Source organism: Zalophus californianus, chromosome 2, assembly GCF_009762305.2.
Source record: "Zalophus californianus isolate mZalCal1 chromosome 2, mZalCal1.pri.v2, whole genome shotgun sequence".
Lineage (NCBI taxonomy): Eukaryota > Metazoa > Chordata > Mammalia > Carnivora > Otariidae > Zalophus > Zalophus californianus.
The window spans coordinates 177,081,931-177,104,074 of record NC_045596.1 but is presented as its reverse complement, the minus strand read 5'-3'; the positions used below and the strand labels follow the sequence as shown (position 1 = coordinate 177,104,074).

At 47.2% G+C, this 22,144-nt stretch overlaps 2 protein-coding genes across 3 annotated transcripts in view; both read right to left on the bottom strand.

Moving 5' to 3' along the window:
• The window catches only part of LOC113924127 (vitellogenin receptor-like), a 5,399-nt gene extending 3,527 nt beyond the window's left edge, over window positions 1–1,872 (bottom strand). For both annotated transcript variants that reach the window (XM_027597439.2, XM_027597441.1), the window contains exons 1-3: window positions 1,813–1,872; window positions 588–717; window positions 185–369 (exon numbers count right to left, since the gene is read on the bottom strand). In XM_027597439.2, coding sequence (XP_027453240.1) covers window positions 185–369; window positions 588–717; window positions 1,813–1,872 — 375 coding nt within the window. The remainder of the gene's footprint in view (window positions 1–184; window positions 370–587; window positions 718–1,812) is intronic.
• On the bottom strand, window positions 1,863–22,144 carry LOC113924125 (low-density lipoprotein receptor-related protein 4-like). The gene is made up of 14 exons (XM_035725668.1): window positions 22,026–22,144; window positions 21,406–21,645; window positions 20,456–20,569; window positions 18,233–18,358; window positions 17,062–17,265; window positions 16,151–16,319; window positions 15,649–15,830; window positions 13,655–13,780; window positions 11,627–11,851; window positions 6,639–6,950; window positions 5,751–5,963; window positions 4,384–4,581; window positions 3,609–3,824; window positions 1,863–2,050 (listed from the first exon to the last, which is right to left on the bottom strand). The coding sequence occupies exons 3-14, from the start codon at window positions 20,550–20,552 to the stop codon at window positions 1,896–1,898; spliced, it is 2,223 nt and encodes a 740-aa protein (XP_035581561.1). The 5' UTR covers window positions 20,553–20,569; window positions 21,406–21,645; window positions 22,026–22,144; the 3' UTR covers window positions 1,863–1,895.

The following is a 22,144-nucleotide window of genomic DNA, read 5'->3' as shown; positions in this document are numbered from 1 at the left end:
GGAACCTGACAGGACTCAGCAGGAGCCAGGAAGGGCTCGGCGGACACGGGAGGACCGATCAGGACAGCTCAGCCACATAAGACTCAGGGCCTCATGAGCAGTGGGGGCCAGCCTGACTGACGAGGTTGCGCCCGTCACTAAACCAAGTTGACAGCTGCTGGTGAGCACAGCTGCATGAACTCACCGGCCCGTGCGGGGACTGGTAGCAGGCGTGGGGACACCGCGCTCGGTGGCATGCCGACGGCGAGCACGTTCCACCTTCATCGGAGCCGTCGGCATAGTCCTCCTTCCCGTCACACACCGGGCGGAGGGCGAGGCAGCCGTGGGAGCGGCACTGGAACTCAGAGCTCTGGCACTTCCTGGGGGGGCCTAGAGAGGATAACTTTCTACTTGAGAGTCTGCTCCCCACCGCCCTGAACATCCCTCCCGCGGCAAGGATGTACAGTCAAGACACCTCCATCCTGGTCAGGGAATGGATGTCAGGGCCCGTGGCACTTGCTGGCTAAGCTGGCTTCTCAGGCCTAGAGGAAGCAAGCAGCCGGTGCCCCTGGGAGCCCCCTCCCCTCAGGGGGTGCCCCCGCGCTTACACCCAGCTTCGTCGCTGCCATCCTCACAGTCTCTCTGCCCGTCACAGCGCCACACGCCAGGCACACACTGCTCTCCGCCGGCACAGGCCCACTGCCTGGGGCCACAGCGAAGCTCCTCCGGGTCACAGTCCTGAGGGGACAGTGACTCGGTCAGCGACACCTGCACTCAGAGCCCAGGATGGGGTTCTCGGAGGGAGAACGAGCCTGGCTTACAAGACAACACTAGAGTCCCTCCTGCAACGAGGCCAGAGGAAGCCCCAAGACTCAGAAAAACGTTTTCAGCAGCCAGAGTTTAGGTGAGGAGGTCTAGGTAAAGCGAACCTGGCTGTGAAGTGAAAAGAAAGGTCTTATTTTGTCAAACCAGGACATCTTCATTTGAGAAATCTAAGCATAAGAATGTGCTCTTGGAACCTTCCTTTAGAATTCCTTTGCCATTTGGGGGCGCCTGGGTGGCTCAGTCGGTGAAGCGTCTGCATTCAGCTCAGATCATGATCCCAGGGTCCTGGGATCGAGTCCCGCATCAGGCTCCCTGCTTCTCCCTCTGCCTCTCCCTCTCCCTCTGCCCCTGCTCATGCGCTCGCTCTCGCTCTCTCAAATAAATAAATAAAATCTTAAAAAAAAAAAAAAAGGATTCCTTTGCCAGTTCAAAACCACCCCTAGCACATTAAACATTACGGCATCCTTCGCACCTCTCCTGACTTGGACACTCGGCTCTGGGGCAGGATGTACTAGAGGAGGGAGGGGACATCTGTGCCCCTGCTAATAGCCCCGAAACTTTAGATGCATTCTCAACCCCTCAGGCACCACGAGGCCTATCTCCTACCCATTTGACAGATGAGGAAGTAGAACATGAGGGAGTTAGTACTTTCTTCAGGTCAAACGCAAGCAGCAGGATTCAAGCCAGGCTGCATGTCCCACAACGTGGCAGGGTCAGTGCACTTCTCAGTGATGGGGAAGCAGAGCTTCGGAGCAGATCTCTGGGGGGACATTTACACCACGGCCATGAAGACCTAACACTTGCAAACCTACAATAAAAACCTCTTAAATGTTTGTCTTTCGACAAGAGCTCTTCTCACTCTGGACACTTTGTTGTTGTGACGAGTGGTTTTCTGGGCAGTAGGGATGAGAGCCTTCTCTGTTCTTGGGTTTTCTCACATTTTCTATAAGGAAGGCAAGCGTTGCAGTTGTGAGGAGAAATCAATTTTTCTGAAGAAGGGTGCGCTACCTGCTCGTCGGTCCCATCCTCACAATTGAAGTCCCGGTCACAGAGCCATGCGGCGGGCATGCATTCTTCCCTCCCCCGGCACTTCACCTCCCCCAACGGGCGCCGCAGTGGCCAGGTCCCAGGACAGCTGTCCCATCAGAGTGGTCCACGCAGTCTTGGTTCCCATCGCAGCGCAGAGAGCTCGAGATGCGCTGGCCGTTCTGGCATCGAAATTCTGGGGCTCTGCATTCTGCCTGAACTGGAAAACAGAGCTTTAGGTAAGAACTCAGCCAGATGTGGAAGCCATCTGAAGGCATGTGAAGCGTTGTGAAGACTCTCCAGTCTTCTGCTGTCACCCGGGGAACTAAACCCCAGCCCTCAAAGGTGGTTTGAATAGTGTTAGGCCAGAAAAGGCCTACTAAGCTAGCCCAGAAAAACCCCGTCTTGGAGAATGAGGGTGGGGGGACAGGCAGGGGACACATGAGGGACACTGGGGTAGGGTGAGGAGTAGGGCTCCTCTCAGGACCTTGACAACATCCATGAGGAGATGTCATGCCTCTCATGACAACCAGCATACCCTACATGTTTTGTTCTTGGGCTCAGTTCCTACAGACAGAAGTTGCTTGACTGGGCTCAAGAAAAAAAAGCTCAGGTCCTAGGCAAAACCATAAATATGCATTGAAAAGTAAATTATACTTGGGGTTCCTTCCTGCCTCTCCTCCTGCTGTTCTTCTCGTAAGTCCGAGTGCACTGATAATGGTCTGGCTACCCAGTGACCTCTGTACGCAATCCTATCATGGTACCTCCCCAGCCTCCTCCTCTGCCCACTTCAACTCTCCAAATTCTCTCTTCTACCCTATTCTTACAATGTGATTAAGGCTCTTGAAACAGGTCACTGGGAAGACTAAAAAGAAAGACTGAGTATCCCATCGACAAGAGGGGAAAGCAATCACATCTTAAAATAAGGACAGCCCACCGCATGAGAAGACCTAGGATCAAAATTAAAATCTTCAAGATGGTCGATTCGAGCTCAAGAAACATTGTGTCAAGTAGACTGGTTTTCCACTAATGGGAATCTCGTTACAGAGAGGGAAGCGTTGTACCATGATTTCCAACATCCCTCCAACTCAGACCCTTTCATCCTAGTCTGCTAACTTCGTGGTAAGTACAGTCCATCTTCGTTATCTGCAGATTCATTATTTGCACATTCACCTACTTGCCAAAATTCGTAACCCTCCCCCCAAATCCATGCTCCCACACTTTCATGGTCATTTGAAGATAAGCATACACAAAGTAGCAAAAACACTTGCGTTGCCTAGCGCATGTTTCCAGTTGAGGTGGAACAAGGCAACGCTCTGCCTTCTCGTTTCAGTTCAGGACACTGCAAACAAGTGTCCTTTCTGTGGTCTATTTAGAGCCATACTTCCCATGTTGTACTTTAGGGGGATTCTGCTGTTGAAAAGGGCCCCCAAGGGTAGTGCGAAAACGCAGTCTCGCGTTCCTAGCGTGAGATGTCTGTGAGCTGCCTTACAGAGCAAATACATGTGTTAAGCTTTGTTCGGGCAGGAATTATAATGCTGTTGGCTGTGACTTCAATGTTAATGAGTCAACAATACGTATATCAAGTGGTCTTTAAACAGCAATACACCTAAAACAAGATTATATGTTGATTAGTTGACAAAAATATTATCACGACAGATTCTCGGAAACCTCACCTTACATTTTTCCTATGAGCAATGATGTGATATCTGTTCATCCAGGGCTGGTGGCAACTCCGGAGAACATAACCTACCACAAATGAGTTGCACGGTACTTACCGCATCCTTGTTCATCTCTCTTGTCAGAACAGTCTGCATTGCCGTCACACAGCCAGTGCTTGGGGATACAGCGGGTCTTGTTGTCACAACGTAAAGAACAATCTTCAGTGGGCTTCCAGCAGCCCAGCTCGTCAGACCCACCCGAGCACTGCTGAGCCCCGTCGCAGTGGTATTTCTCCTCGATGCACTGGTTTCTGTTCAGACACTGGAAGACCCCTTAAGTGGAAAGGACCAAGGGCTCGTGCCATCTACTCGGTCCTACTGAAGGTTTAAAGTTAGATTAACTCACCCTCATCCTGGAGGTTGAGGGGTAGGTGGACTGCATCCTAACTGTTCAAGCTCCATAGCTTATCTAATCCATAAACAAGCTTTAATAAAGTGCTCAGGTCAATTAAATTAGCGAGCCAAACGAGGTTTTGTTCAAGTAATAAGGGCTCATATTGGTTTGGTGACTTTAACAACTTGTTGAAAAACACTGCCAAATCTGTTCTAAGTGGTCCATTCAGGTCAGTTTATGGCTCAGCCTTCATAGAGGCAAATATTGGAACACTTAAGCAAATTTGAGGAGGCAAGGAAGCGATAGTTAAAAATTACACCTGGTAAAACATCTGACTTCACTGTGATAACACGGATACTAGCAGAGTCTGTAATCTGACAGACTGGGACCTTTAGCTACGACAATTCACCTAGGGGAAGCAAGGGTGATTGCGATCAACGCTGGTCATTCACGCCACGTGCCCAAAGCTGAATCAGCATTCCTGGCACAGAGACAGACCTGGTCTGTTGCAGAACCGGGAACAGTCCCCTTCATCCGAGCCATCCTGACAGTCCGGCTTGCCATCGCAGAGGTACTCCTGAGAAACACATCCCTCCCCGTTCCGACAGGGGACAGAGGATGGGGTGCAAGGCAGCGGGAGTGCTACAGGAAGCGCGGGGGGAGGACCGTCTGTGGCCGCCTCTTCAAGCTCAGGATCTACAATAAACAGTGGCTTCAGTGAGGCAGGCCCTGAGGTCTCGGCACCAGAGATGTGCTTCTACTGTCCCCCTCCTCCAAAAGCCATGCGGGGGTTGGGCAGCTACATGTGTCTACCTCGTAGGAAGAAAAAAGTGAAATGGCCTCAAAACCTAGATCCTTAGGTGAGATGAGGTCCATCGGTCCATCATCTAATGGCTTCATATTTGGGCAAATCGTTTTCTCCTTCAAGCCTAATAACTTCTTCTCACTGCCTGATGCTATCTGCTAGGAAGGAAAAGTAAAGTTTTGGGCGCCTGGGTGGCTCAATTGTTAGGCTTCAGTCTGCCTTCAGCTCAGGTCATGATCCCAGGGTCCTGGGATCGAGCCCCGCATCGGGCTCCCTGCTCGGCGGGAAGCCTGCTTCTCCCTCTCCCACTCCCCCTGCTTGTGTTCCCTCTCTCGCTGTGTCTCTGTCAGGTAAATAAAATCTTTAAAAAATAAATAAAGTTTCTGCAGACAGGAACTTGTTCTGTCTGGCTTCCTGCTATAGCCTATAACAAAGCCCCCCGCCCTCCCCCCCCCCCCCCCCCCGGATCCTGTGATAGGATTTCTGCTTTGTCTGCCTCAAGATCCAGGATCTGATTTTTTTGGCGCCAGGCCAAAGGCTTATGTGAAGAGGGGAAAAAAAAAAAAAAAGCAGCTGGAAGCAGGGTAATCTGAACTACGGGTGCAGCTTCAACAGCCGGAAGGAACTGCTTGTCCTGGTTGGTATCCACAGCCCCAGAATGGTTTCGCAAAGGATCCTCGGCGAGATGCTGCTGCTGGGGGAAGCGGGGGTTCCTCGGTAAAATCTGTTCGGGTAAGTGCTTTAGAACAAATTAAATGGATCTCTTTACTGCCAGATTAAGAGGTTTAAGATGCTAACATGCGAGAGGACTCCCCAAAGGGGTTATGGTGGGCAAACTTCCGGGAGTTTTGCCTGCGGTCTTGTGTCATTTAGCAACTTTGAGAAAGGTGTCCGATTCTTACTCCTCCAGGATAAGGCCAAGTTAGGGAGAAGGCCCGCTGCACTGTGGGTCAAGACAGCTGCCAATACAAAGATACCCAGGATTTTATCCTCTGAAAATACACAGGCGAGAGGCAGAGGAAGTGGATTTCAAAGAAGCAGCCCACAGAGGAAGACTCACCTGAAACCTGCTGATTCTCTGCCAGGATGATCATTTTCCTCACGTACGGCTCTTTTGACACCGCGAAAGGCTCCGGCGTCCTCCTGTCCCACAGCAGGAGGGCTCCGCTGTGCACGGTCACCAGGTAGGGCTCGTGAGCCGCTATAATGCCGTCACTCCAGGTTTTGTTCGAAGTGTACGTTCTATTTTTTAGGAGACTCAGACTTTGCAACCCTAAGGAAGAGTCAAGTGCTTACAAGCTGACAGAGAACAAGTAACCCGTGACAGAGGGCATGGGTAGCCCTCGATTAAGGGTCAGTGAGCCCCAGTGATAATAAGCACAGATTCTTCCTATCGAGTTTTGTAGGTTTTAGTTTTGTAGTTAAAGATAGTCCCAGGAAGTGTTTAAAGCTCCAGGAATGCGAGATCTGCCACGTGGAAGCGTCAGGCATGCATTTCCTGTCTTTCAGGCGGTGTGCTAACACGCTCGGTCGCCTGCACACAGCCACCAGCCATTGGAGGTGGCTTCTGGAGGAGGAGACCATCAGAGTGGGCAGCAGGGTAGAAGTTGTATCTGATATCCAGTGTACCTAAAGCACCTCTGTTTCATTTGCAATGCAAGTTTGGGTCTATTACTTCTACTCATGGAGACAGAAACAGATTCCGAACAAAAAGCAACTAAGTATATGTTAGCTCTGCAGTTTTCTACCTCTCAAGTCAGAATCTAGACTTACAAAGGAAACTGAGTTTGAGCTGAGGGACGTGTGCCCAAGCTGTAACTATGAAAATCAGAATTTGAGCCGAGGTCTAGCTAGTTCTCGGGCCGACAGCGATCCTCATGCTGAAATGAGCCTTACCACCACCACTCCCCCAGCTTCTTCCAACCACGCTGCTCTGTGTCGCGCTTACCTGACCCTTTGGTCGTCCAGAGGATGCTAGATGAGCCAAGGTCTAAGGCCATGTGGGTGTCCGCCGTCCAGGTGCCTGTCCAGACTTGCTGTCTGGTTTTGCCATCGAGGGTCATACTTTGCAAGTATTTCCCACTTTCTACCCAGTAGAGCACTCTCTTTGGCCAATCGAGAAGAAGATGCAGTATAATGCTGCCTGTTCTGTAGAGGGTCCGGGTGTCTGGGCCAGGGATTCTAGTCTTCTGGATAGCACTTCGGTCACAGGGCACCCAGTACAAGTTCCCCGTGGATATGTCCACATTTGCTGAGCAGACTGTGAGGGGAGAAAGGAACTCCCATTAGAAAGGACATTCAAATACATTCGTGCACGGTCTTAACGTCTTGGGTCAAGGATAGAAGATGCTTAGAGAGATGCAAAGCCTGGTCCCTACAAGTCTACATGCCTCATTCACATGAGGAGTCCCATCATGCTTACTCTGGTTCCAGCACCTTATCTCTCATACGAGCCCAGGTGATCCTCACAACCAGCTGGTGAGGGATGATATCCACCGCCTTTTAGAAGTTAGATATCTAAGTGGCAATGCTTACATTTGCATGCAGACCTGCAACTTTGGATTCACCTCCCTCTTCGTCAGTTAAGTATGAAAATCAATCAATGATATGCCAAGTGGCTAGAACTGAAATTGCTATGGGAAAGCAGAGACTGGGTAAAGTGTCACCACAACAGTGGTATGAAAGGTCACCGGTAGAGCGGATGGATAATGAGGAGACCTACAGCTAGAAGACAGAGATAGGGTAGGGACCAAGTATGTGAAAGCCACAAAGTGGTAGCTTTTAAATGTAACAGACATGGGCACTAACCCACCAAGCGCTCCCTACTCCCATCCTGGCCCAGTAGAGCTGCACCAGTGGGTCTCAGCTAGGAAGTACCCACCCTGGGGTGCAGTATAGCATAAAAGAGCAGTATTAGGCTAGCAAGTCAGATTGCTGTTTTTGAAGCACATTCCAAAATAAGGTGTCAGCTAATTACTATGCCTCAGTTTCTGCAAATGCCTGGTTGGGACGGTGCTTCTCTCAGTTTTGAGGATTAGAGTTCGCACCCATGAAGAGCTTAGGAGAGCATCTGTTATCTTAGAGCCACGTGCTGGAATGGCCAGTTGTTAAATTCAGGAATGCCGCAAGCTTGCTGTCCGATATAATCATTATTAAAACTAAATTACTTCAACTTAATCGTATTTGAAATGAAAATACTCCAGTCCTCACATTCCTGCATTTTGCTACCGCACACCCCTTTCTAACCCCACGTTAAGTGACATTACATTGGGAGCTTGAAACCTGGCACTGTGGGCGTATTTTTAACCAGAGCCATTGGCAAACAGTCCCTGTCTTGGGAGGGCTTGATTTGTTTTCGGTTTTGTTTTCTAGACCAGGGACTGACAAACAATGGCTCTTGGGCCAATTCCAGCCTGCGGTGTGTTTTTGTAAATTCCGGGGGAACACACCATGGTCATTCGTGCACATATGGTCCTTGGCTCCTTTGCAGATACAATGGCAGAGTGCCCGACTAGCCTGAAATAGTTAACTGTAGTTACTGTCTGGCCTTTTCTAGAAAGAGGCTGACAACCCCTGGCCTGGACTTAAGTGGCAGAGGAAAAACATTAATATTGCAAATTAAACTCACATGAGTCTCACCTATGGCCATGACATTTTAAAGACCACAAAAGTTGGGGGAACATTTTCCTAGTATTTGAAAACAATTATCCAAATCCACGAATAAGTCCTTTGGGTCAATAAACTCATTCCAATTAGTTTTCACTGGTGCACTTCTTGCTTGTTTACGGGAACAAGTGTCAAATAACATTACAGTAGGACTGTATTCACTCAGCAATGGCAGCGACTCCTTGCCAAATCAGATCGCAATCAAGCATTTATTCACAGTTGGATTTTGTTAAATTTTGATTGAACTATAAACTGCTTTTTTGTTCTGAATTCTTGGATCTGTAGCCAATCTGAAAATCATGTAGCTATATGAAATTTACAACAAAGGACGTTGTATATTTTGTTATTTGTGAACTGTTACAACCTTTATATCAGTAAGCTTTATTACAAACATATATAACCTATCTATGCGCACATCCCCCACCCCCCAGAGAGCTGGGTCTTTATATAATAGAATACCCTGTAGTGTGCTGGGACGTATTTCAGAACTCAAATGTTAACTACGAGGGAGGCTGACAAACAGACGAGCCACAAAGCTGGGCCATGGGTAGCAGAATGGAGAAGCCTGTACACACATGATTCGTGTGTTCTAGTTCTTCCCACTGCCTGGGTGTTAGGCTGGGAGGTCTTACTCTTCCTCACGTTTTCATGTGGAGGAACTTGCACAGAGTTGTCCCGCACATTCCTTAAGTCACTCTAAGGAAAGAAGGGACTTGAGGTTGGCCAGTTAGTTAAGAACAGACTGGCCGCACCCAGTTCAGCTTCTCTCTTCTCCTTTGGGCTCAGCCATCGGCACAGAAGACATGTTCTCTCTGGCATTACATCTAACTAGTACCGTGCAGATTCAAGGTTGAAGGGCCAGTTGTCAGGGACACAGAATGTTCTTTGAGCAATTCTATGCAGGTTCTTAAAGACATGAACTCTTGCCTAAAACAGAATTTTGAAGCCCTCCCATTTTTTATTAGCAATCTCCTCTGTATTTCCCAGCAACACTTTTCAATGAGGACAAGATTAACTCATTCAAGAGGAAACACTAGGGCACCTGGATGGCAGAGTCAGTTTAGCGTCCGACTCTTGGTTTTGGCTCCGGTCATGATCTTGGGGTCATGATATAGAGCCCCACGTTGGGCTCCATGCTCAGCACAGAGTCTGCTTACGTATCTCGTTCCCTGTGGCCCTCCCTGCCATGTGTGCTCAATCTCTCTCTCTCGAATAAATCTTTTTTTTTTAAAGAGAAAACACTGATATTAGCACCCTCTAATATAAGGATAAGCTAAAAGCTGCATGCTTATGAGTTGTAAGGAGGTCCTGAGATCTGCAAACAGGTCCTGATAGGTAGTAACCAGCCTGATCCCTTCTGTGAAGGGCCTGCCTGGCTTTGTCAAGTCTTCAGCCACTGTACAGGAAAAAACACACCCGTGTGGCACCTTTACTTCTACACCTTTACTTCTCCAACACTTCTGACACCAGATGTGGGTGTGTGTGTGGGGGGGGTCCCCACACCAAGCAATTCTGCAACACTAGCCAAATGTCCCACAGTTCAGTTCTGACCCTGTCCTCCTAGAGCTAGCATCTAGGAGGACAGGCCCATGGGTTCTGTCCCAAGACCGCCCCCACTTCTGATGCCAGTCACAACTCTGGTTGTCACCTGCATTCTGATCCACCGGCTCTAAATCGGGGCTCCTACAACCCCCTTGAGTTTAAGAATTTGCTGCTCACAGAACTGAGGGAAACACATTTACTGGTTTATTTCATAAGAGATACAGATAAACAGCCAGCCAAAGAGATCCACAGGGCAACATCCAAAGGGCCCACAAGTAGGAGCTTCTGTTCCCATGGAGATGGGGAGTACTACCCTCCCAGCATACGGATGTGTTCACCAACCCAGCTCGCTGAACCCCCTACTTTGGGGATTTCATGGAGGCTTCATCACACAGGCATGGCTGATCACTGATTCCATTTCCAGCCCCTCTCCACCCTCCAGCGAACAGGGAGTGGGGCTGAAAGTTCTAAGCTTCTAGTCATGGCTTGGTCTTTCTGGTAAACAACCTCCCAGGGTCAGTGGCAAGGTTTTTAAATTTGTTCTGGCCTTAAGTCTGGATAATGTAGAAATGGACCTTAAATTCAATTTTGTACTGCACTGCAGACCCCACCAAAATTGCCTCATTCAAACCAAGCTCTTCCTATCACCTAGAAAATTCCAAAGGACTTAGGGGAGCTCTGTGTCCGATGCTATCACTCAGGAAGTTACAAAGGTCTCAGGAACTCTGTGCCAGTAACCAGGGACAGAGACCTATGTATTTCCTATTATTTCAGAGTCACCTATCACAGGGACTCAACGTTCCACAGTAGAAGCCAGCTCAAATGAAGTTGCCAGTCCCCCTTACAAATCCTTGATGTGATCATTGTAACACAGAAACCTATTGGCTAAGATTGGCCAGTGGAGCGAAGGTGGCTTTTTAATTGGTGGGAAGAAATGGGAAGAAATTCGAGATGACGAGTTTCCTCAGACAGCCATCAGATGTATTTCAAGAACGCTGCCCATTTCACTTTTTCCTGAAAGTTCTCCGGGGCAGGTATTGGAAGTTCTTAGGTGCCAGGCGTTGTGCTTGCCCACAGGACTTGGTAGAGTCTACTGCTCTGAAGGATGTCTCAGGAACACGCATTTCAATATGGCGCTTCTTGTAGTAAAGCACATCATTGGTACTTGGAGTACCCAGGGCCCAGACACTCAGAAATCAAATTACTCAGCCCAGAGCTCTAGCCTCATGTTCTCTTTTATAAAGTAGATGTTTGCCTTTAGGTGGAGTACAGGGTGATAAGGATGGGCTGTGCCATTCAGCAGTGTGGGAGAGGAGAGAAAGTATATATTACCACAATAAGAAGATATCTTGCTAGTTCTCTCAGAAATCTGCATTGCAAATCATTTCTAAATTAGTGCAAGAAAACTGAAATGCAAATGCAAAATTGAAATATTTAAGGTCTATTTCTATCCTACCCAAACTTAAGGCCAGAAAAATAGAATTGAATTTCAAAAAACTTACCATTGACCTTAGGATTTCCCAAATCACGGTAGCCTTTTAACAGCCTGTGCACCTTTCGTAAGTAAAAGGGTAAGTCAGATAGTTCATATTTAAATTACTTTAAAACCATTCTTTGGCATTAAGGTTGATTCAGATCAGGAACAGGTAGATTTTTTTTTTTTTTGGCTCTAATTAATTTTAGAGCCAGAAAATAAAGAGGAAAATCCAAAATTGCCACCCAGCTTACCTGTATGCTCTGTCCAAATCTCTTGCTTTTCTCCTGAATAGCCAGTTGAGCAGAATAGCTGTCCCTGGGCATTTGTCCAGTAGATGAGGTTTCTTTTCCAGTCAATATCCAGTAAATAGATGTTCCTTGGATGCTCTTGAACTAGGGTTCTCTCTATAGCAGTTCCCATAAAACCAACTTTCAATAAGTAGAGACGTTTGCCAGAAGAAAACACTAGCTTTAACTCTACCAAGAAAAAGGAGAGATTTACTGTTTGGCCATTTGTCGGATAAGCCCCATGCTCCTTTCTTGAGCAATCTCTCCAGCTGAGGTACACTTCTAAAGGGGCCTTATCAAGTTCCCTTCTGAAACACATATACAACACCAATGCCCGAGGAACACCAATGCCCTAGCTTCCTTGGAGAAGGGAGTCATTTGGGCAAATGAAGAATTGCTCTGCTTTCCAAAGGCACTAAGTCTTTCGAATTTCTGCTGAAAGTTTACACAGAACCACAAGGATTAGGGCTGGGCGGTGCCCCATTTGATTCGGTAATGTCCTCAAATCCTTGCTCATGGCACACAAGCCTCAGTAGAAAGAATTTTAAATGTGATTGCCTACTTAAAGAAAAGTTACTTGGGTATTTAACTCTATATATAATGTTCAAGATACAATTTAAGCTGAAGTCCTGAGTTTGGCACAACAGCCTATTACATACACCATGATCACATTCAGTCGCTATCCTGGAGAATTATGTTCTTTAAAGGTAGTTAGAGCATGAACGTATTTACATCATTTATCCTTCTTAAAACCTGAGTGTTCTCTAGCAAAAAGTAATTGGGGGGGGTGGGTACCTGGGTGGCTTAGTCAGTTAAGCATCCAACTCTTAGTTTCAGCTTAGGTCATGATCTCAGGATTGTGAGATTGAGCCCTGCATTGGGCTCCATACTCAGCGGGGAGTCGGCTTGAGATTCTCCCTCCCTCTCCTTCTGCCCCTCCCCCTGTTCACGCTCTAAAATAAATAAAATCTTTCAAAAAAAAAAAGTAATTGGGATAGAGATGCTCAATGGAGCTTATAAGCCTTAATATTTCAAAGACAAAACAATTAACAATACTGAAGTAGACCCTGCTTATAAACCTAAGTCAGAATACACAATAGTCATAAGACGATGGAGAATTTCTTTTTCATACCAACTTAATTTTTGGGTAAAACTGAGAGGTGTTAGCTATTTTTTCCTGCTTCAAAAATCAATCAAACCCAAATATTCACTGATGGATGAATGGAGAAATCAAATATAGTATAAATAAAATGATTATTCAGCCTTAAAAAGAAAGGAAATTCTGACACATATTACAACATGTATGAACCTTAAAGACAGTAAAGTAAAATCAGCCAGCAACATAAGGACAAATAGTGTAGGATTCCACTTATATGAGGTTCCTAGAGTTGTCACATTCGTACAGAAAGCAGAATGGTGGTTTAAGGGTGGGGCTGGGGGGAAAAGAATGGGGAGTTATTGTTTAATGGGTATAAAATTTCAGTTTAGGGAGATGAAAAAGTTCTGGAGAGGGGTGCCTGGGTGGCTCAGTCCGTTAGATGTCTGACTCTTGATTTCGACTCAGGGCATGATCTCAGGGTCATGAGATCAAGTCCCACGTCAGGCTCTGCGCTCACTGGGGAGTCTGCTTGAGTTTCTCTCCCTCTCCCTCTGCCCTTCCCTCTTGCTCACACGCTCTCTAAAATAAGTAAATCTTTAAAAAAAAAGAAAAAGGAAAAAGGTCTGGAGATGGATGGTAGTGATAGTTGCATAAAAATGTGAATACACTCAAAGCCACTATACACTTGAAAGAGGTTAAAATAGCAAGTTTTACGTTCTATACTTTTAACACACACACACAAAAAAAAACCCAATCAAGATCTTTGGACAACAAAACTTATCAAAGGTTGTCAGTGTTAAAGTGATTGATCCCAAAATGGAAACTCCATTATTTCCAGGCCTACCATGGAATGTGCCTCCTTGAGCCAAGCCCATTTCACCCAGCATACTTACCACTACATATCCCAGAAGGTAAAAGGAACATTCCCTCTGGACAAACACACTTATAGCCCTTGGGATGGACAGGGGACAGGAGACAGAGGTGGCTGCACGAGCCCGGAGCACATGCTGGGTATTTGCCTATTTTCAAATAGAAATAGGTTAGATATGATTTCAGAATTCTCCACACTAGTTCAAAATTTAATACTCAAGGGGAGTTAAGTTAGTTTTGCCTTAAGAGGAATCCCAGTATACTCGTTACCTTCTAGGTTAGGCATGCTGACCTTTAAACTCCCATGACCCCCTTTCGGATAGTAGCAATTACTTACCCATATTAAGCTCAGGCCAATAAGTCTTCAACTAACAGCATCTTCTGCCCTAGAGTTAAGGCAAAAGGACTGCCCTGGTTGCTGATAGGAAGACTCCTTTAGAAGTAAATAGTGGTCTCAGCTCTCTACTTTGGTGAGTCTCTCGGACCCATTTAAGACGTATTATCTGAGTTGAATCTGACATATAATTTCTGATTAACAAAAGCTTTTAACTCCTAGTCAATGAATATTTGACTTCCTTCTATAAACAGGATGCTGGGCTTTCTTCAATTTTCTGTCAAGAACTGAAAACTTCTACGTCATCAACAGTTAACATGTCAGTGACATACCCTTGGGCTGTTGGGATTTGTGGAGGACCGAGAAAGCAGATATGGAAGCATTGAGCAATACCACTCTCTCCTTTGGGGTGTGGGGTGAAGTGTGAAACAGCCGTATTTTATTTGCCCAGAAGAAAGAGTTCTCAAATACAGCTAGCCCTATCGGGTCATCATCTTCCAAGAAGATCTCAGGAAAGGTGTGCCTCCCACTGCCATCCACGTTTACTGTCTCTATGGACTGAAGGGTAGAGTCATGAGAGCCGGGCAGCATTAGCAAGAGGTGCTGACGTCAGTGCGCCTCTTGCGTGGACGCCAATTAAACATCTTCACACGCTATCAACTTGATAAAGATGAAAGCATCTTAGAATCCACGGACGCTAAGGCCAAAGCCAGTGGTTGGACTGGCTGGGGTCACAGGTATGTTGTATAAGTAGCTTCTATATCTTACTGTCTGCATCCAGACATTGTACCAAGTCCTTTCCCTACATTCTCTAACTGCTATCTGAGATAAACAGAGAGGGCAATGGGAGCTCAAAGAGGTGCCATAAATTGCCAAAATCACAGCTGAAGTAACAGACTTAAAAATACAACTCCTGGGGTCCCTGGCTGGCTCAGTTGGTAGAGCATGCAACTCCCGAAGTCAGGGTTGTGAATCCGAGCCCCACATTGGGTGTAGAGATTCCTTTAAAAAAATGGGGGCGTCTGGGTGGCTCAGTCGGTTAAGCATCTGCCTTCAACTCAGGTCATGATCCCAGGGTCCTGGGATGGAGCCCCACGTCGGGCTCCCTGCTTAGCGGGGAGTCTGTCTCTCCCTTTCCCTCTACCTCTCCCCACCATGCTCTCCCCCAACCCAAATAAATAAATAAAATCTTAAAAAAACAACAACAACAACTAAAGTCTTAGAAAAAAACCATGACTCCCAAGCCTATGCTTTTAGCCACCATGTCATATTGGTCTGTCAGTTTGATGTTTCCAAAAACAAGATAAAATCAACTGTAATATTAAGACCTAGAAATAGGAGTACAAGTAAGTACAAAGTAAGAAGTACTTAACGACATGCTTTCAAGGAGGTGGTCTGCCATCTTAAAAGGTTTTATATCCTGGGTAACAACATGGAATATGACCTATACTACCAGGAAATTCCAGTGTTAAGTTTGACTGCCGTGTTTGAGAAAGTCACACTAAGTCTCCCAACCTATGTTGATCTGGTCGGGCTCTACCTAAAGATACTGTGCCATCATAGCTTGCTTTTCTCAGTCTTCATGGCCAGAAGGCACCTTGCAGTGTTGATGCGAGACTTAGGAGAACTTTGTAGTTACCTACAGTCCTACCAAGCCCCTACTAAAACCATTTTCTTCCTAACCTCTCTCCAGTACCTCTTTACATTCGCTGATCCAGTAGAACTGGCCGGCCACGTAGTCAAGCGTCAGTCCCACAGGCTCCTCCATGTGGACGGCTGTGAGCACCCTCCGATCTGAGCCGTCCATCCCCGCAGCTTCGATAGTTCTCCTGCCTTTCTTAGCACGATTTACCCAAAACAAGGACCTGAGGAAAGCAAAAGCACAAAGTGTTAACAGTACCCCCCTCCCCGCCGCACTGCACATATGCTGTCCTGAACAGCCAGGCCCTCTTAGCGCTCTTGTTCAGGCCCCAGGTCACCGCACAGCTAAGAATGCAGGAGATTTCTGCCCTCAGGCTCAGTGGGCTGAAAAGCTGCTCTCCCTAGGATTCAATTTAGACTTAAAATGAAGACATTTTTGGAGCAAATGAGACCTATGCTGAAAACGTGGAAGGGCTCCCTTATCAACTTAAGTATCTAAGATAACCAATGATTTAGGATATATTCTGAAAGAAACAATACTTACTTCTTCGTGGGAAACACGATTAGCTGCTCTGGCACCAGATCCTTTTCCAAGATCTTGACGTAGCCTCTGCCATCACTCAAGCCAGCACCGATGACCCTCGCGAAGCTGCTAGCCCAATACAACTGCCCCGTGAGCCAGTCCAAAGAGATGCTGTCCACGGTTTTAAGTTCTGGGGATACATGAGACAGGATTATGCTCCTGTATTCTTCTACCTTCTTCTTGCCTTGAAAAAAAGATTCGGACTAAACTTTTCTACATCTTCTGATTTCAAGCCATATGAGGCAGCAAACGGGACACAGGGAAGGAAGACCAGAGATGTGCTATGTTCAATATACAGTGGGCAGTAGGGAAAGAGAGGGACCTTAGCAGAAGCAGAACCAAGAAATCCAAGAGAATGCAATGAGCTCAGTTTGGGGCAACATCTATTACAGAAGTCTCAGGGGGATTATTAGGAATTGCAACTCTTAACTGCTAGCAGAGGATTTCTATGTGCCCAGGACAATGTCAAACACCTCCTCACATATACCATTCTTCTTGAATCCCCAGCCCACCCCACCCATGCTTACCCAATGAAACAAGGGCTATCCCTTTCGTCTTACTGAGCGTGGCTCAAAGGAGTTAACAACTTGCTCAAAGGCACATACCTAGTGATGGAGCGGAGACTAACCTTGGCCTGAGGCCACATCCCCAAACTTTCTGTACTTCTTTAGAGGGACCTCATTCTCCGGTTATGCTCTACCAAAGCTCCTGTTGAGCCAAATTACGTGGTCTTATCTCAAATCGGGATTGTATACACTCTCATGATTCATGACAAGTGAGTCCACAGACGATGTCCAGATAAATACATAGGTTGCTTATACTCTGCTGAAGTAGCTTTAAGAAGTTAAGGCTCTTAACGTCAAGAAATATACCTGGATAGAGAGGAACCGAGTTTGGCCGCCCAAGGATGAACACATGTAAGACTTCATCCCCCCAAAAGTACATGCTTCTCTCAAGATCATAGGCAACAGAAGTAGGCCTCGATTTTATAGGTATCAGAGTCTCATAGAGGCCTGTTCTTCGATCCAGGACACCAAGTTCTCTGTCTGCAGCTATAAGAATTTTAACAGCATCATCTGCAATAGAAGGTGGAAAAGGAACAGTGACACATCCCTTTGACACTTTCTTTCAGGCCATTCTCTTTCACCAAAGATGCTGTCCCATCTCCCATGCTAAAATCCACTTATCCCTGAAGTCTGGACTCAGGTGTGTCCAGAGGAGATCTAGCTGACCACCCTAAGTTACAATTCCTCCTCTGAAGTCCAACACTTTCCAACTCATCTTTGCAACTTTGGGCCTATTTGATTTCAGATGCAGTCCTTCCCCCACCTAGACAGAGGTGCCCTCCACCACCACCTCCATCTCGTACACGAGTTACCTAGTTACCTAGGCAGCCAAAAGCAATTCACCATTCCATCGTCAAAGCAGAGCAGGCCAAGTTAACATTTTTTCGGTGGGGGGGGGGGGTCTCTGGAGCACCTAGGTGTATAGCCTACAGAAGAGCTAAGTCATTTTATTTTATTTTTTTTTAAATTTTATTTATTTATTTGAGAGAGAGAGAGAATGAGAGAGAGCATGAGAAGGGGAAGGGTCAGAGGAAGAAGCAGACTCCCTGCCGAGCCGGGAGCCCGATGCGGGCGGGACTCGATCCCAGGTCTCCAGGATCATGACCTGAGCCGAAGGCAGTTGCTTAACCAACTGAGCCACCCAAGTACCCTAGCTAAGTCATTTTAAAGATACTTAATATGGGGACACCTGGCTGGCTCACTCAGGAGAGCATGCAACTGTTGATCTTGAGGTTGTAAGATGTAGCCCCCTAAGTAGAGATTACTTAGGGAAATAAAAATAAAGAAAAATAAAGACACTTAATAGCAACTGATACTTGATTTGGCCAAGGAATGTTGTAATAGCAGCTTCTTTATGGAAAGAATAAAGTCACCTCTAATATTAGACCCTAAAGTGAATCATCGATAGCACTGCTATCTATAATTACTGCTAAGGACAGAGCAAGGGCTAGGCTTTGCTTAGGGTTGCAAAACTCACCTGTAACTCGACAACTGGTACCATTGTAGAGCTGGTGACCTTGAACACACGCACAGGAGTAAGAGCCTGGGACATTACGGCATAGCTGACCACAGGGACCGTAGGCCTTGGAGCACTCATCTATATCTGATAGAGAGTCAGAAGTCAGAGATGACCACGGAGCAATCTTTTGAGTGTTTTGGGGCCACTGGGCCCCCTTTCAGATGCTCACTGGACATGTATTATGTGGAAATCCCTGTGCTGGGTGCTGGGACGGACAGTCCCTGCCTCTATGGAGTTGCCATACAAGTAAGTGTAATTCAGCAGGAACGTCAGTGTGGAGACCCCAGATGTGTGGCTGGTACAGAATCCAGATGGAAGTTACCCTAGCAACACTGTTGGCGCTGTTGCTGATTCAGAATGAATGGTAAGATGCTTGTGCACTGCTGGGGGGAATGTCAAGTGGGGCAGCCCCCTGTGGAAAAGAGTTTGAAGTTTTGTCGAGTGAAACGTAGAAGTTACCGCATGATATGACAATTCCCCTTCTGGTGCATACCCTGGAGTATCGAAAGCTGGGATTCAGACATATGTACACCAATTGTCCATAGCATTGTCCACAATAGCCAAAAGGTGGAAACCACCCAAATGCCCATCAACAGATGGATCAACAAAATGGGGCATATACATAGAATGAGGTATTTGGCCTTAAAAAGGGAAGGAGAGTCTGACACCTGCTACGACATGGATGAACCTTAATGACAGGCTAAGTGAAATAAGCCAGACACAGAAGGACAGATACCACATGACTGCACTTAGATGCAGGACTAGAACAGGCAAATTCAGAGAGACAGAAAGTGGATAGAGTTTCCCAAGGACTGGGGACAGAGTTCTTGTTTAATGGGGACAGTGTCTGTTGGGGAAGATGAGAAAGTTCTGGAGATGGATCGGGGTGATGTGTACACCCGTTGTGAATGTGGTGGAGGCCACTGAATTACATCCTTAAAGTGATTAAGATGGTAAATTGTATGGCATGTATGTCCCGCTGCCATAAAAACTTCGGAAGATGCACCAGACGAACTCTGACCTGCACAGCTCTGCCCGTCCGGCTGTAACCGCCACCCAGCTCCACACGAACACTGGACTCCCCAGGTGGTGTCACTGCACTGCCTCTCACAGCCCCCATTAGCCAGGGAGCAGTTTTTCCCTGGTAGAGATAGGGCAGCGGTCAGGAGAGCTGAACACAGTCCGGATCAAACGTGGTGTTACAACCCCCTACACGGTGAGAGGACTATAGAGGATGTCTGAACAATAACCTTTGACCCTGCCCTCTGACCTAGGAATGTGGAGGCTTTGGGGCAAGACCATAGAACAGGGCAAGTGAGGAATCATGGCGCAGGGGAAAGGACTTTTCTAGGCAGACAGTCTGGATAATTTCAAATGCTAGTGTATTGCTCACCCACGGAAGGGCCAGCAACCTCTTCCCTATTTTCTCTAGAAAACAGGAGTGGCCAGGACCCTCGCCTCAGGAAGCAATATAGTAATTGCTTAGTCTCAGCGAATTACCTCTACAGCACCGGAAACCTGTGCTTTGTCCCACTGTTCATGCTTTCAGTGTCTTATGTGTTCCTTTAGTAGAAAGCGGCTTTCACAGCCCTTAGCAGCACTACAAAGGTCTCATCATACACATCTAAGCCCAGATTTAAGGAGGAAGTGAGACAGATGACAAAGTGACCTGGGGACAGGTGCTCCCCCCCCCAACTTGAAACAACAGTGATTTTTATAGTGAGAATCACAAGGTTTTAAGGTTTGAGATGCTTGCTCAGGAGCCTCCCTCCTCACCAGGAAACAGTCTTCCTCAGTCCTTCCTCAGTTAAATCCTTAGAGAATTCACCATATGGTCTTGAACACGTGATTCGCTTCTCAGTGGCAAAGTCTGTGTTTTTTTATTCCAGAATTTTTGGAGCAATGTGGTTTGAGGCATTTAGTCTGTTTCCCTAGAGCCATAATGTGAGGAGAACTCACAAAGTTTTACAGCTCAGGGAAGCTTTGCACACACTCAGGAGACCAGAGCCGAGGCCCGGAACTTGTAGGATGTGGGGGACCCATCATGGAAGGGTGACTGCTGACGTAGGGGTTTGGTCCAAGCATTCCCAGAGAGCGTGGACCCCCATGACAACTAAGGCATTGGCTGATGTAATCGGAGTCTCCCCACCCCCACGTGACACCGGGCAATTGGGTCCTCACCACATGTAGTGGGTTCATCAGCACCATCCGCACAGTCTGCCTCCCCATCACACATCAGGGATTCCAGGATGCATTTCCCTTCATCGCATCTAACCATGCCTTCTGGACAGGAGGCTGTGTAGGAAGAAGAGCCTTCTTTTCCAACAGCACGTGGGGGAAGGAGGAGTCAAAACAGACAACCATTAATTACAGTAAGGCGGCAGGATTTTCAGAACCAAGGCAAGTCGAGGTAGGAAAGAAAGTCTTATCATTTTAAGCAGAGTTATCAGGGAATTGGGACTTAAGACTTGATAACGATGAAGTCACCCAAGCCACTGGGCGCTGGGTTGAAATAATATTGAATTCGAATTGAATTAGTATTAAGTAGTTGTAATTGAAATGGTGTTAAAATCTGTCAACATGAACCCTAAAGGAAGACCCTCTTACAAAACCAGTTTATACATGATAAAAATGTTAGAATCTGAATATATTCAATATTGCAGATTTAATTCTAGAAAGATCAAGTGGGATTGTGGTTTGCCATGAAGTTGGGGGTTCCACTGCATTGTGTATGTGGGGTAAAGAAAAGGAACGTGGTACTCATCAAGTTCTTCGCAGGGGTTGGGGGGTGGGGGAGGGAGTCCTCTTTTAATGAAAATTTCCCCCCGGCATTGACTGCACAAGGACGTGAGGCATCCGTTAGGAGGCTTCCTTCAGATGTGGACGCTCCGGGGTTCTGAGCCGTGGCCATATGGCCTAGAGCGTCCAGCAGAGTTACTATTCGAGCACTGCTCGATGCTTCCATGGACAGCTAACTACATCTTGGTCATTGCTAGGAAACATCCTGTTTTTAGATATAGGATGGAAGTCTCGGTTATAGGAATTAAAATGCAACTTTTATAAAGCAGCCCACATGGTACAACGGTCCTCTTCAGAGGACAGGCCGGGAGGGGTGGGGGAGGGGCACTCACCACAGGCGTCCTCGTCTGAGAAGTCCTCACAGTCATTGACCCCATTGCACCTCCAGCTATCCGCGACACACACCTGGTTCCTGCACCGCCACCGGCCCGCCAGGCAGCGCTTTGGGGAGCAGCGTGCTTCATCGAGCCCATCTCCACAGTCCGCGTGGACGTCACAGAGTTCCCAAGCCTCGCGACACTGAGAATGTCCCGGACACCTGACTTTCTGGCCAGGGCATGCCGTGGAGACCTCTGTAAAAGGCAGGCGTTGGCTCAGTGTGGTGGAACGGCTGAGCTGCAGGCTTGTGTATTTGGGTAGTCACAGTTTGCTCATGGATTTGTTCTCCAGAAAACCAAGAACCGAACGGGATGCGGGCCCCTGGAGATGTGGCCCCCAACTCTGTACACTGAAGTTTCACCCCCAAAGCAGTTTAAAAAGCCAACAGAGGCAAGAATCTTTTAGGTGATTTTGCAAAATGCAGAAGTGGATAAAAGGTCACCTGTCATCCCGGCGACAATCGAACATCCGGCAGAAGACTATCCAGTGACTCGCTGGTGTCACTTAACTGCGTGGAGGTTCATCGACGTGGCTAACACAGAACATGTCCGAAGAGAAAATAAATTGTACGTACCACAGTTAACCTCATCGGAGCGTCCAGGCAAGTCCCCTGCGCCATTACAGAGCCAGCTAACAGAAATACACTTCCCGTCGTCACACTGCTAGGCCCGTGGGTGTCCACGACACACTTCC

Bases quoted from the DNA above. Each gene is read 5' to 3' on its own strand.
- LOC113924125 (XM_035725668.1), bottom strand. From the start codon at position 20,552: ATGGTTAGATGCGATGAAGGGAAATGCATCCTGGAATCCCTGATGTGT. The intron at 6,951-11,626 runs GTAAGCTGGGTG...CTCCCCTCACAG, and splicing joins GATTTGGACAGAGCATACAG to TCTGCTCAGCAAATGTGGAC. The intron at 4,582-5,750 runs GTGAGTCTTCCT...TGTTTATTGTAG, and splicing joins AGAGAATCAGCAGGTTTCAG to ATCCTGAGCTTGAAGAGGCG.